This window comes from Mastomys coucha, unplaced genomic scaffold, assembly GCF_008632895.1.
Source record: "Mastomys coucha isolate ucsf_1 unplaced genomic scaffold, UCSF_Mcou_1 pScaffold21, whole genome shotgun sequence".
NCBI classification, from domain to species: Eukaryota; Metazoa; Chordata; class Mammalia; order Rodentia; family Muridae; genus Mastomys; species Mastomys coucha.
The window spans coordinates 176,558,547-176,572,754 of NW_022196904.1; the positions used below are offsets into that span (position 1 = coordinate 176,558,547).

The window sequence follows — 14,208 nt, forward strand, 5'->3', positions numbered from 1 at the left end:
AAAAAAAAAAAAAAAAACAGAAAGCAAAACCAACCAAGCAAACAAAAAGCCCCAAACAACAGCAGAAATATATTGACCATATTTCTACCACGCTATGTACATTAAATTCAGAAACTACCTCATTGTGAAGGGCACAACTGTAACAATACCATTGACTCCCATGCTGCATGAGAACAATCCACACTGGTCTCAAACTTGCAGCACTCCTCCTGCCTCAAGTCTCCTCAACGCTGAGATTACACGTGGGAGCCATCAATCCTGACAGGGCATTCATCTTGTTGATAAAGTTCCTCAGATGACTTCTGTGTATAATCAGGGTTAGAAACTCCATGGCTATACAAAAGGGGACAGGAGAAAAGAGCACAAGCGTGATTGTGGAATAGTTCTGACTCCAGTTGGCTATGTGTGGAACACCATACACAAGCTACCAAGGTGGGGATGGAAGGGTGGATTAATGCATTCAAAGACGCATTGGGGTTGGGGGTTGTCTACACAAGGTCAAACCTAGACATTGGCAAAAGAGTAGCAACTTGGTTAGTGCCCAGTGCTGGAAGATAGATGGGTGGAAATGGAAAGCTGCCAGTGTCTCAGCGAGTATGCAAAAAGAGAGTCTGTGTGCTTGGCAGTCACCAGCGCACCTGCATGAAGGATATGAGGGCCATCATGCTTAGTTTTCAGGGGCTGGACATAATGGCCCATGGCTATAACCCCGGCACTTGGGAGGATGAGACAGGAGGATTGTATGGAGTTCCAGGACAGCTTGGGCTATATAGAAATACCCTGCCTCCATAATAATAAAGAGATGGAGAGATGGCTCAGTGGATAAAGCACTTGAAATGCAAGTGTGAGGATGCGAGTTCAGATCCATTGAAGCTACATTAAAAAATAATAATAAAAATAAAATAAGCTGGGCGGTGGTGGTGCATGCCTTTAATCCCAGTACTTGGGAGGCAGAGGCAGGCAGATTTCTGAGTTCGAGGTCGGCCTGGTCTACAGAATGAGTTCCAGGACAGCTAAGGCTATACAGAGAAACCCTGCCTCGAGCCCCCTCTAAAATAATAAATAAATAAATAAATAAATAAATAAATAAATAAATAAATAATAAAATAAATTTAATCCCAGCACTTGGGAGGCAGAGGCAGGCAGATTTCTGAGTTCGAGGCCAGCCTGGTCTACAGAGTGAGTTCCAGGACAGCTAGGGCTACACAGAGAGACCCTGTCTCAAAAAAAAAGAAAAAAAAGAAAAGAAAAGAAAAACCAACCAACCAACCAACCAAATAAATAAATAAATAAAAGAGCTGATCGTCATGGTAATGTTTCCTGTATTGTAATTCTAATGTTTGATAGCTGAAAGCAGGGAATTCCCGGGTTAAGCTAAATAGCTAGACATCAATCATTGAGTTCCAGGTGCATCAAGAGGCCTCAACTCAGTAAATAAGTGGAGAGCTAGTGCAGGAAGACGCCACCTGATGTTGCCCTCTAGCCACTCACACATGGTGGCATAGTCACTCATAGAAAAAGGAGGAAGAGGGGTTTGGAGAGACAGCTTAGGTGGAAAAATGTTTGCTCTGCGGACATGAGGGCCAGGACTTGATCCCCAGCACCCACATGGAAAGCCAGGCATGATGTACATGCCAATATTCCCAGGGCTGGGGACACAGGGACCAAGAGATCCCTAGGGCCTACTGGCTACCTAGCCTAGACTATTCGAGGGGCTCCAAGTCAGTGAGAACACCTGTGTTACAAATCAAGATGGACAATGCCTGAGGATCCACACTGGATGTTAATCTCTTGTTTCTGCACACATATGTGCACATATCACACACATATACACACCCCTAAACGGATACATATAAACAACAAAGCAAAACAACAGAAAGCCTGGGGATGTAGCTCAGCTGGTGGGGCCCTTGCTTAGCATGCACTGAAGTCTCTGTTTCTTTCCCCAGCACCACAGGAAAAGTGGTGATCTCAACCTTAGGCAGGTAGAAGTTCAAGGCCCTGGTTGGGTACACAGCAAGTTGGAGATTAGCTGGAGCTATATGAGATCTTGTCAGGAAAAAAAAAAGTCCAGAGACACACTGCCCACATCATCACCCTGCCCCATGAAGTGACCTGTGAAATTTCAGAAACTACCTCATTGCAAAAAGACACAACCATCATAACACCATTGACTTCTGTGGTGGGCGAAGAAAAAAATCCCTCAAGCCAGTGATGTTTGACCTTGGTCACTTTCTCTGAACAAGTGACAATTTTAAGAAAGTGATGCCAGGCCTTTCTACGCAGGAAAAGGATGTATGTGGGAGAGAGCTTGGCTTGTAGGGAGCTGTTTTTATTCCTGATTACCATTTTGCAGAACTTTAGTCTAGAATCTCTGGTTGTCTTAAAGGACATGACGTCACTCGAGTTGCCAGTGCGCTACAGTCTACCAGGTCCTTGTCACTACTCCCCTGAAGAAAGCCGTAATGTGTGGCTGCTGTATGGAAGAGCCTATAATCCCTTTCTCTGCAGCATGATCTGCTCCTTCCCTCTTACACATGCCTTCTCTAGCCTCTCCTCTCTTTTCCCCATTCCCTCAAGATCTAGAGACTGTCTTTGTTCTGTGGGCTCCTGCTGATTGTACGAACACAGCTTGCATTACACACTGCTTCCTGTGCCCTGCACCGCTTCCGCTTGCTACCCTAATCAATACTACTGACCTAAGGCTGAGTTACTGCCAAGGGTGAAGGCTTGTGCTTGTAGTCTTCAACACTTGGGAAGCTGGACACAGAGGGTTGTTTTGGTTTGAAGCCTGCCTGGATTTTATAGCAAATTCCAGGTTAGTCTGGGCTACAGAGTGAGATCCTGTCTCAAGAATGAAACTGCTAAGTTATTGATTGGTTGTAAAACAGCAACATGATTGGCAAATCTGTCTCTTTTTGTGGTTGTTTTGTTTTGGTCTTTTTTGGATTTTCGGTGTTTTGTTCTTGTTTTGTTGTTGTTGTTTTTGTTGTTTGAGACAGGGTCTCTCCATGTAGTCCTGGCTGTCTTTGAACTTGCTATGTAGACCAGGACAGTCTAAAACTCAAAGAGATCTGCCTGGCTTTTCCTCCAGAGCTCTGAGGTTAAAGGTGTGTGTCCCACACCCAGGCTGAGGTCTGTCTCTCGGCCCACACCTGTGGCACATGCCTTCCTTGTTAGGCCATCTGAGCCTCTCTTACCTTCCTTGCCTTTGTTTAAATCTCTTTCCTTGGCTTGCAGGATGGTCATCTTCCTTCCTCCTATTTCTCTAGCCTCACTGTGCACTTTGCCTGATGAAGCTTCTCTGCTCCAGTGTGCCCCATCCCTATCCTGGGCTACTGTTGGTCGTTTGCAGGGCTGGAGGTAATCTTTCCCCTTCATATGTATTCACATTCAAGATTCTTTTTTTGTTTGTTTGTTTATTTTGCCTAATAATAGAGCCTGGGACTCACAAGCCAAGGTCAGCCCTAAATTCCCGATGATCCTGTCTCTACCTTCCCAGAGCTGGGATTGAAGGCGTTCACTGCTGTGCACAGCTTCAAGGTTCAATTTCAACTATTCTTAAAAAAAAAAAAAAAAAATTAGCATGCAGAGCTGGAAAGATGGCTTCATAGTTAAGAGCATTTGCTACTCTTGCAGAATTCATTTTCTAGCACCCATATCAGACAGCTCACAGCTGCTGGTAACTCCAGCTCCAGGGGATCTAACATCTTCTGGTGTCTGCGGCATACACACACACACACACACATTCTATGTGTGTGTGTGTGTGTGTGTGTGTGTGTGTGTGTGTGTGTATGTATATATATACACACATACATACATACATAAAGGGGCTAGTAAAAAGGCTTGCCAGGAAAGCCTAATGAACTGAGTTCTATTCCTGGCCCTATGTAGTAGAAAGAGAGAATTAACTCATACAAGCTAAAATCCTGTGACCTCTACACATGCCAGGTGTGCCATTAAAGTTTTCCTTTTCTTTCTTTCCTTTCCCTTTCTTTCCTTTTCTTCTTTCTTTCTTTTTATCTTCTTTTCTTTCTTTCTTCTTTTCTTTTCTTTTCTTTTCCTTTTTCTATTTTTCAGATTTTGAGACAGGGTTTCTCTGTGTAGCCCTGACTGTCCTGGAGCTTGCTCTCTAGACCAGGCTGATCTCAACATCAGAGAGATTCGTTTGCCTCTGCCTCTTGAGTGCTGGCTAGCATAAAAGGCATGTGCCACCACTGCCTGGCTTTAAAAGAATTAAAAAAAAAATACAAAACATAAACACAGACACACACACACACATAGACATACACACACAGAGACACACACACGGGGGGGGGGTGCAGCAATTTAGAAACAAGATGGGGGTGGATGTGGGATCCATATAAAAGAAGTAATTGGTGTGGAATAGAGACATTTGATAGACTGGTGACATCCAAATACTGAGATCAAGGAATACTGGAGTTTTCAGTAGGAAGTTAGAGGACTACAGTATGTCCAACAGGATCTAGGGTTCTTGTGGTAGAAGCCCATTTTCTGATAAAGTAGAATCTAAATTTCATGACAGTGTCCCACTGTGTAGCCATGGCTGTTTGGACTTCACTGTGTAACCCAGGCTGGCCCCTTGCTTTTCTTAGTGGTGAGTGCTGAGGTTAAAGATGTGTGTAACATGCATAGTGTTTGTTTTAGATTGAATTTATTTCTATTTTATAAATGTATGAATGTTTACCTGAACATATGTCTGGATTACAGATGATTGTTAATAACCATGTGGGTACTGGGAATCAAATGCAGGTCCTCTGGAAGAGAAGCCAGTGCTCTTAATCGGCTAAGCTATCTCCATTCTTGTAATTTGTTTTTAAATTCTCATTGCTTTATGTGTTTGAGAGGTCTTGGGAAGAAGCCCTGAGTGGCCTAGGATTTGCACGACTTCTCTCTGTCCTCTAGGTGCTAGGGTTATAGGTGTGGGTCGCTCTGTGTTTTCTTTCTCTTTCTCTGTGTAGTGTAGCATCTGCCTGGGCACATGTGTGCTTCTGCTCCTTTGTGCATGCTCAGGGAGAAGCCACGGGTCTACAAGCATCTGCAAGAGGAAGCCAAGCATCTTCCTCAGTGTCCTCCACCTTTTTTGTTGATGTTTGCTTATTTATTGAGACAGGGTCTTCCCCTTTAGCTCTGGCTGACCTGGAGTTTACTACTTAGACCCAGGTGTCCTCAGTATCAGAGATTTGACTCCAGAGTGTTCTCTTTTGTTTGTTTTGTCTTTTGAGACAGGGCTTTTCTATATAGTCTGTCTGTCCTGGAACTCACTCCACAGATCAGGCTGGCCTCGAACTCAGGGATCCACCTGCCTTTGCCTCCCGAGTGCAGAGGTTAAAGGCCTGTGCCACCACTCCCAAAGAGTGCTTATTTTTTTCAACACTTACTTTATTTTATCAGTTATATGTATGTGTGTATTACATGTTTGTCTGTATGTATGACAGTGCTGAAGATCAAACCCAGGCCCTCAGACATTCCAAGCAAGTGCCCCAAAGTTGAGCTACACTCAGCTCACAAGTGTATACATTTTAGAGTTTCCAGACATCAGAGGCCAATACCAGGCATGGTAGTGTACTGCTTGTTATCTAATACTCAGGAAGTAGAAGCAGGAGCCAGGGTCATCTTGGCAATGTTAGAAATAAGTTTGGGGTCAAAAAGGAGGAGACTACCATCACTCTAGATGAAGGAGAGAGCAGTGAACATAAGATCGAGACAGAAAGTGCATTTGGTGTTTATTTTATTTTATTTTATTTTTCAAGACAAGGTTTCAGGTTTCTCTGTGTAGCCCTGGCTGTCCTGGAACTCACTCTGTAGACCAGGCTGTCCTGGAACTCAGAAATCTGCCTGCCTCTGCCTCCCAAGTGCTGGGATTAAAGGCGTGCACCACCACTGCCCGGCTACAAGTGGATTTTTGTGGAAAAAAAGAAAGGGTTTATTGGTTGAGGAGGAGATTAAAAACATATACATAGAAGTTTCACAAGGAGCCCAGTAGTGGTGGTGCAAACCTTTAATCCCAGTACTTGAGAGGCAGAGGCAGGTGGATTTCTGAGATCAAGGCCATCCTGGTCTACAGAGTGAGTTCCAGGACAGCCAGGGCTACACAGAAAAACCCTGTATCGAAAAACAAACAAAAAGCAAAGCAAACAACAACAACAAAAGAAGTTTCACAAGGGGTGAGGGTAAAAATATTTGAATTCCTTTATCCTAAACAAAAATTTTATAGTATTTGGTAGAAAAGACTCGTATTTGATATTTCTATATACCAGGAACCTCACTTAACTACCTTAGTTGGATGAGGGTGTAAGATTCTGTTGAGCTTTAGCTTACTGGGGACCCCCTGAGTGAACCATGTGGAGCCTGGATCAATGCAAAAAGCAAAAGGAATTTATTGTTCCAGTGCACTGGGGTCGTCCCAGAGCCGTGGCAGCAACGCTGCACAGCTCGTTCAGTGAGCTTTTCAAAAGTTTTCAGGGCAGGACCCATTAGGCACAACGTGATTGGCAGAACAGTGTGGCTTTTTAAACTGCTTGGTCTTCAGGGAATGAGGTGGCAAGGACTTCCCTTGTCTGAAGGTGGGCAATGGTCTTTCCTGTGGAATGTGTCCCCACCCACAGGTAGGTTCCCACTCTGTGGTCTGCGGAATGTTAATTAGCCTCTCCCTTCCTGAGGGGTAAGTGTTCCACGATCTTCCCAAAGTTCCTCAGCTGACCTTTTCAAGGGCATCTAGTTTCTGGTCAATCTGAATAGCTTGTTTCAGCTCAAAGATTCCCACCCTGATGAATATCGTCTAAATCCTCTTCTTTTTCTGCTCTCCACCCCCAATCCCTGCCCCCATCTTGGCAGTTTGATTCCCAATAAGCCTTTCTTTCTACTTATGAAGTAAGTATGGCAGTTTCACTGTATGAGATTCTATCAAAAAAAAAAATAGTAAGTGAACAATTTGAAAGAGGATTGGAGCTTGGTGGTGGTGGTGCATGCCTTAATTCCAGCACTTGGGAAGCAGAGGCAGGCAGGTGTTCGAGGCCAGCCTGGTCTAAAGAGTAAGTTCCTGGACAGCCAGGGCTACACAGAGAAACTGTCTTAGAAAACAAAATAAACAACAACAACAAAACCCCAAACAAACAGAAGGGTAGAAAAAGGATCGGAAAAGTTTAGCTAATTACAACCTCTTAGTCAATAAAAAAGTGAGCTAGAAGTAGGTCTCTTGTTCTCTCCTGTTGGAGGGAGTGAATTTAGGAACTGAGACATACTAAGAATTAGTCTTCTCAGGTCTCTTTCCTCTGATCCAAAGAATTTGCCTAAACTGGTTGGATATGAGGGGCTACATCAAACCAAGCCTCAAAAAAAAAAAAAAGGTAAGTATCTAGCCTGGGCTTTGTGTTTTCATACCTGTGATTACAGAGGCCAAAGCAGGAAGATTTTGAGTTCAGTTAGGATGGAGATAAATTACAAGGAAAGAAGAAAAGATAGCAGGGTGTGGTGCATGCCTTTCTGAGGCAGCCTGGTCTACAAAGCAAGTTCAGGGACAGCCAGGGCAAAACAAAAGTGTTATTCTGAAAGATGAGAGGAGAGAGACTACTGACCCAAATTATCATGGCCAAATTCGTTAAAGCAAGTTTTTTTTTTTTATTCATGAATAAATGATTCAGGTCAGTAGCCTCTCTCCTCTCCTCTTTCAAAATAACTTCACTTTTGTTTGTTTGTTTCTCTGTGTAGTCCTGGCAGCCCTGGAACTTGCTTTGTAGACCAGGCTGCCTAGGAAAGGCATGCACCACTCCCTGCTATCTTTAGCCTCCCCTTAAGGTGGGGCTCAAAAGGTCAGCTTTGGTTGTGGGAAAGATAAGGTTTTTATAGCTCAGGGTTAGGGAGTTTCCAAATGGGGGATTTGGAAGGCTCATAGGCAGGGTTACAGATGAAGAGGATAATGAGGTGATCCTCATAGGGTGGTTCTAACAGGAGCTGTTAGCAGACTGGCTGTCTTGTAGACCAGGCTAGCCTAGAACTCATGAGAGACCTACCTGCCTTTGCCTCTGCCTCCTCAGTGCTGGGGTTAAAGGGGCCTGGATATAATAACTTTAACACAAAGGTGGGGTTGGAAGGTGGTCATAATAATTTTGAGACAAAGTTATGGCTGCCATTTTCTGGAACAGGCAGTACAGAACCATCTGTAGTTAAAATTACAGGTGGAGCATAGCCCAGTCCTAGAGAAAAATAGTCGTGAACAGGAATGGACCTAATTTGTCTTTAGTATAAAATACATTTTAAGCCTAAAATGGAGGCAGGTTGGTTCATCAAAATGTTCTCAATTTGGATTTATCGATTTAACATGAAAGGTGATATTTGGTTTTGTTTGTTTTTGAGAAAATGCCACATGGTTCTGAAAGACCCCCAGAACTGGGGAGATCCTTACTAAAGTCTTGGGATGACGCGACCACCCAATGACTCACGAGAGACCGAACTTGCTGCAATCACATGAGGTTTATTGGGGATACCGGTACCGGGGTCGATCTCGTGACCATTATGGCCAGTGGAGTTCGACGCCGAACACAAGAAGTGTGGGGTAGTTAAGAGAAAATCCAGAAGCTGGGGGCGGAGAGAGGGTTACCAAGGAAACAGAACATAAACAGTGGAAACTTTCAGAGGGACCCGACCCAAGGTATTCAGTTAGGGAGGGGAATACATTCATTATAGGAATGTAATCTTCATCTACTGGTCCACAGGGTGGAGAGTCTCATAAACCACTAGACCTTCATTCTTAGTTCCGCCCTCATTGTGGATCATTCAGGAGGGGCAGGTATCGGGAACCAGAGCCCTGAGGCTCTGAGTTCCTGGAACTGGCTCTTTTATATTTCTGGCTGGCTACAGTAGCCCTCCATGTCCTTTTAGGTAAAGGTTATACACTATACATTTCTATTAAATGGCCTCATTTTAAATTCTAAGATTCTCCAGCCTTTCAGTTCAGGCTGATCCCAAACTCCAGATCCAGGGCTGTGGGATTAAAAGTATACACCTCCAAACCTAGCAGTAAATAGCCACTTTTAACAAAGATTAGCCTCTTTTCTTTTTTGGCCAGCCCCTGACAGTTTCCTTTAAATTCGAATGTATAGGAGTGCTTTAGAGAGTGGAGCCTATAAACAAAACCTTGTGGTTAGCAGGTGGTGGTAGTGGTGCATACCTTACATTCCAGCACTCTGTAGGGAGGGAGCTCTGATTTTGAGGCCAACCTGGTCTACAGAACAAGTTCCTACAGAGCTACCCAGTTTGCTTTACTAATTCTCACTTTCTACGTGAATGGACAGAGAAAGCTGTAGACCTACTGCCAGTCTTTCTTTGTTGTTTTGCTTTGCTTTTTAAGATAGGGTTTCTCTGTGTAGCCATGATTATCTTGGAACTTGCTCAGTACACCAGGCTGGTCTTGAACTCAGAGATCTGCTTGTCTCTACCTCGTACCTCTGGAGTGTTGGGATTAGTCATGTGCCACAATGCCTGGTTTATTAGAAATTATTAATGTAAAATATCTAGTGATGGGCATAAAGTGACAGTGGCAGCAGCTGTGGCTGCTGTTACTACTTTTTAAAAGACAGACTCCCGTTTGTAGCCTAGGCTAGCCTGGAACTCAACTATGCGGATCAGGTTAGTGCACCACTGTGGGCTGATTGGTCTTCCTTCCTGTAGAGTAAGTATATTTGCCTTCTGTCAAAACTAAGTTGGTCTAGTGAGATGGCTCAGTGGGTAAAGGCATTTGCCACCAAATCTGATTATCTAAGTTTGATCCTGGGACTTACATTGTGGAAGAAGAGTAATAACTTTTTTGTTTGTTTGAGTCCTGGTTTCACTATGTAGCTCTGGTTGTCCTGAAACTTCCTATGTAGACCTTGTGAACCTCGAACTCACCAGCTGCCCCCTTATCTCCACAAGCCATATGCACCTACATCTACACAAAATAAATAAAGTAAAAAGCAAAAACAAAACAACAACAAAGCAAACAAACAAACCCAGAAAACATCAACCAACCAACCAGAAAAAGAAAGAACAACAGAAACCTAACCAAAATTTGTTATGTTACTCCTAAGTACCATTCTCTTTTGGCCTGTGGTGTTCCTGCCTATGATCTTCTCATAATTAAAGATTGACTCCAGGTGAGGCACAGTAGTGGCTGTGGGTCATCCTGTGGGTGCTGGAAATTGAACCCAGGTTCACTGCAAGAGTAGCAAGTGCCCTTAACCACTGAGCTCATATACTAGCTTTTTATGTGGGTGCTGGAGACTTGAACTCAGGTCCTTGTCCTTTCATGGGAAGCACCACTCTCATCTACTGAGCCATCTCCCCAGCCCCATCTTGTCTCTCTCTTTCTTTTCTTTTTATCTTGTTTTGTTTTGTTTTTTGGTTTTCAAGACGGGGTTTCTCCGTGTAGCCTTGGCTGTCCTGATACTCACTCTGTAGACCAGGCTGGCCTGGAACTCGGAAATCCACCTGCCTCTGCCTCCCAAGTGGTGGGATTAAAGGCGTGTGCCACCACTGCCCGGCTTCTTTTGTATTTTTTAAGACAGGGTTTCTCAGTGTAGCCTTTGCTATCCTGGAACTTGCTCTATAGACCAGGCTAGCCTTGAACTCACTAGATCAACCTACCTCCGCCTTTGCCTCTCGAGTGTTGGGACTAAAGGCATGTGCCCACCACACCCTGCCCATTTCGGGCTTTTATGGCCAAAGACATTACTTATAGGCTCCACTTGCTTGGTAGTCATTGTATTTCATTTATGTAACACAGGACTTTGATCTCAGGGTTAATAATGGTAGTCCGTACTTTCTGAGCGCTAAACTCAAGGTTTCCTGGAGCGAGTTCTATCTGCCCCTGGCTTGCTCTGGGAGAGAAAAGGCTCTTCTGAAACGAGAGGCAATAATAGCTTAGGAGGATATGGGAATCTTGCGTTGATGTTGAGGCTGCTGTTACATGCACACTTGGCTCAAAGTCTCTAGGTCTCAGTCTTTCTGAAGATACCCGATGTATGAACTTTAGGAGGGTCTGGTTCTCTAAAATCACAATTAGGGAGGCCCAAGGATCCTGGGTTTTCTATTTTCCCAGTAATTGGAATACAGAGGAAGCGCTAGTCGCCATCTTGCTATCAAATGCTAGGCAAGCAGCCACTGGCGTCGTTCGGTAACCACGGTGACACTCCGGCTTTGCCGTCTTAAAGGCTAGGAACTACAATTCCCATCAGCCGACTTGCCCTCCGGGCTTTCGAGTGCTCTACATTTGGCTTGCACAAAGTCGCGACTCTGCGCAGTGACCTGTGGGAGTTGGTGTTCGCCTTGTGGCCTCATCTTTTGCAGCTGGAGACGCCTGAACTACAAGTCCCATGAGGCAGCGGAGCGCGCACGCGCAGAGCCGTGGCCCTCCTCGGGCCCCCTGCCAGTGTTAGGAGGTAAAGAGAGGGCGGGGGAAGGAAGAGGAGGCGGGATCCGGGCGCTGCGTTGGCTGCGGCCTGGCACGAAAGGGGCGGCCCCGGCGGAGAGCAGACCCAGTAGTCCGGGCGATTATGGACCCGGCAGAAGCGGTGCTGCAGGAGAAAGCGCTCAAGTTTATGGTGAGGAGATGGTGCGGGCAGGGGACTAGTGGAGGCGGCTGCGTTGGCGCGTCACTGAGCTTAGGCCAGGGTCACCCGCTCACCGCAGGAGGGGGCAGTGGGACTCGGGGCCAAGGCCAGTGGCGAGGCGGAGGGAGGGACTGGACCTGAGCTTGGGGGAGGGGGCAGGAGGGTGCAGAGGGGACCCTGGGGTGGGGGCAGCAGCTCCGCCATCTTGTGGAAGAGAGGCCAAGTGACAGCGGGAGCTCATTCGAGGTGGGGGCTCCTGGCGGCGCGCGGGGCCCCAGAGGGAAAGGGGCGTGGGGACAGTTACTGAGGAGCGGAGGAACCCGGGTGGACAGACGCCTGTGGACGCTGGCAGGGGCCTTCCCGGTGTCAGGGTTACGGGTAAGGCCTGGGAGAGGAGGTGCATTCAGGAGTGGGGAATAGTGGAGATAGGATTATGGCAAGACAGACACTGGGGGCAGGGGGAAACTGGGCAGGGCTGGAAACTGATGGGTTTAATGGCGAAGGAGGTAAAGCCCAGGCTGGGGAGGCAAGTAGTTTTGTAGAATGAGCTGGGAAGATAGCCTTTGCTAAGGGCTAAGGGTGGAATCCCCGTTGGCCAAACTAATGTTGGCAAACTCTGGAAGAGGCCTCATTTAAGAAAATAAGGACTCAAGACCTAAGGGCTATGGTGACAGTTCCTGGGAGAGAAAGATAGTGTTGATTGTGAGCTAGAATTACGAATATCAGAAAGGAAATACATGCTCTGTTTTGAAGGAGAGGGACAAAATTATTTGTGGTAAGGACAGAGTGATGAAAGAAATGTAGTTACAGGTAAGTGAGGACAAGATTAAGAACCAATAAGAGAGAGCAAAACACAACTTGGGCCTTCAGTGGTGAGGTAGTAAAATGTGGAGGAAGCCAGGTGCAGTATCACTTTCTGTGAGAAGAAAGCCCTTGGAGAAATGTTAAGAGATGTGAGGAAATTCTAGAGGAATATGTAGGGAGTGGAGAAAGTGAGGTAAGTCAGGATTGGCGGCTGCTCATGAGTTTTAGGTTGGAGTACAGAGTGAGCATTGCATTTTTAGAGTCTGTGTAAAGCCCTTAGGCCCTGTTACTTTAACTGTGTGTGGTGGTTTTCCTTTGCTGTGCTTGTGTTTGGCAACCTTGACCAGTCTGATATTTGATGCTTTTAATCTAATGCTTTCTTGTATACCATACCCTAGGTGTAACCCAGCCTCTAGTTACATCCAAAGAAGGGTGGATGCATAGATTTTTTTTTTAAGCAGGTGGTCTTAGGGTTATTGTATTTTTTCAATCAAATCTTGTGTTTTGTTCAGAAATAATTGTAAAATTGTAACCCATCATTCCAAATAGCATTCCTTTGTTGAATAGTTTTTTTGTGCTTTTGCCTAAAATGCCATAACAAATTTGATAAACATAGGTACTAACTTAAAATTAGGTTTTAAATTGCCCCATTCATAATTATAGAAGCTGGTCAAATTTAACTTTTTATTTTGGGGACTGGAGAGATTGCTCAGCAGTTAAGACTGTTGCTCCTCTCCTAGAGGATGCAGGCTTGATTCCCAGCACCCACATGGCTATTCACAGTGGTTTAAGTACAGTCATACTGGACCCTCCACCCTCTTCCGGACTCCCTGGGCACCAGGTACACAGATGGTCACAGATATACATGCAGACAAAACATCTGTACACGTAAAATAAATAAATAAAAAATATATTAAAAGGATGAAATTTTAGCTGGGTAGTGGTGGCTGCACGTCTTTAATCCCAGCACTTGAGAGGCAGAGGCAGGCGGATTTCTGAGTTCAAGGCCAGCCTGGTCTACAGTATGAGCTCTGGGACAGCAGAGCTACACGGAGAACCCCTGTCTCTAAAAACCAAGCAACAACAAAAACATTACTTTGTATTAGTACCTTTAGAAACACAAGTTTGTCATTCACAAAATTCCATTGAGCCCAAAGACATTTCTTGAATTTTTGTCTTGTGTTGACCTTCTAAAATATTAAGAGACCCCCAGGTCTGGAATTGTGGCTTATATCTTATTCTTCAGTACTTAAGAAGCTGAGGCAGAGGCAGGCGGATTTCTGAGTTCGAGGCCAGCCTGGTCTACAGAGTGAGTTCCAGGACAGCCAGGGCTATACAGAGAAACCCTGTCTCGGAAAAAAAAAAAAAAAGAAGCTGAGGCAGGCTGGGCAAGGTGGCCTACACCTGGGCAGGTAGGTGGATCTCACCTGGTCTACATAGTGAGTTCTAGGATAATCAAAGGCACATAGTAAGAACCTGTCTTACAAATACAAAAGAACAGGAAGAAGAGGAGGAGGAAGAGGACAAGCATGAGGATGAGGAGGGAGGAGGCAGGAGTGTTGGCAGTGTGAAAGCCAGCTTGGGCTACATCTGGAATTAGACCCTGGTTCAAAAGACCATAAACAAACAAGGAATTAGACCCTGATTCAAAAGACCATAAATAAACAAGCTAGGTGTGGTGGTGAATGTCTGTTATCCTTGCTCTGGGCAGCAGGTTCAGGAGTTAAGTCCACCTGGGCTACTTGAGACCCTGTTTACAAATAAGCAAATCAGCAAAGAGAGCTTGAAGTCTTGC

At 45.2% G+C, this 14,208-nt stretch overlaps 1 protein-coding gene across 12 annotated transcripts in view; it reads left to right on the plus strand.

Moving 5' to 3' along the window:
- Positions 1 to 11,444: 11,444 nt before the first annotated feature.
- Btrc (beta-transducin repeat containing E3 ubiquitin protein ligase) overlaps positions 11,445 to 14,208 on the plus strand; it is a 168,304-nt gene continuing 165,540 nt past the window's right edge. For 8 of the 12 annotated variants that reach the window (XM_031390467.1, XM_031390468.1, XM_031390472.1 and 5 more), the window contains exon 1: positions 11,445 to 11,600. In XM_031390467.1, coding sequence (XP_031246327.1) covers positions 11,553 to 11,600 — 48 coding nt within the window. In that variant the 5' untranslated portion in view covers positions 11,445 to 11,552. The other 4 variants (XM_031390485.1, XM_031390487.1, XM_031390474.1 and 1 more) reach the window with 4 other exon arrangements.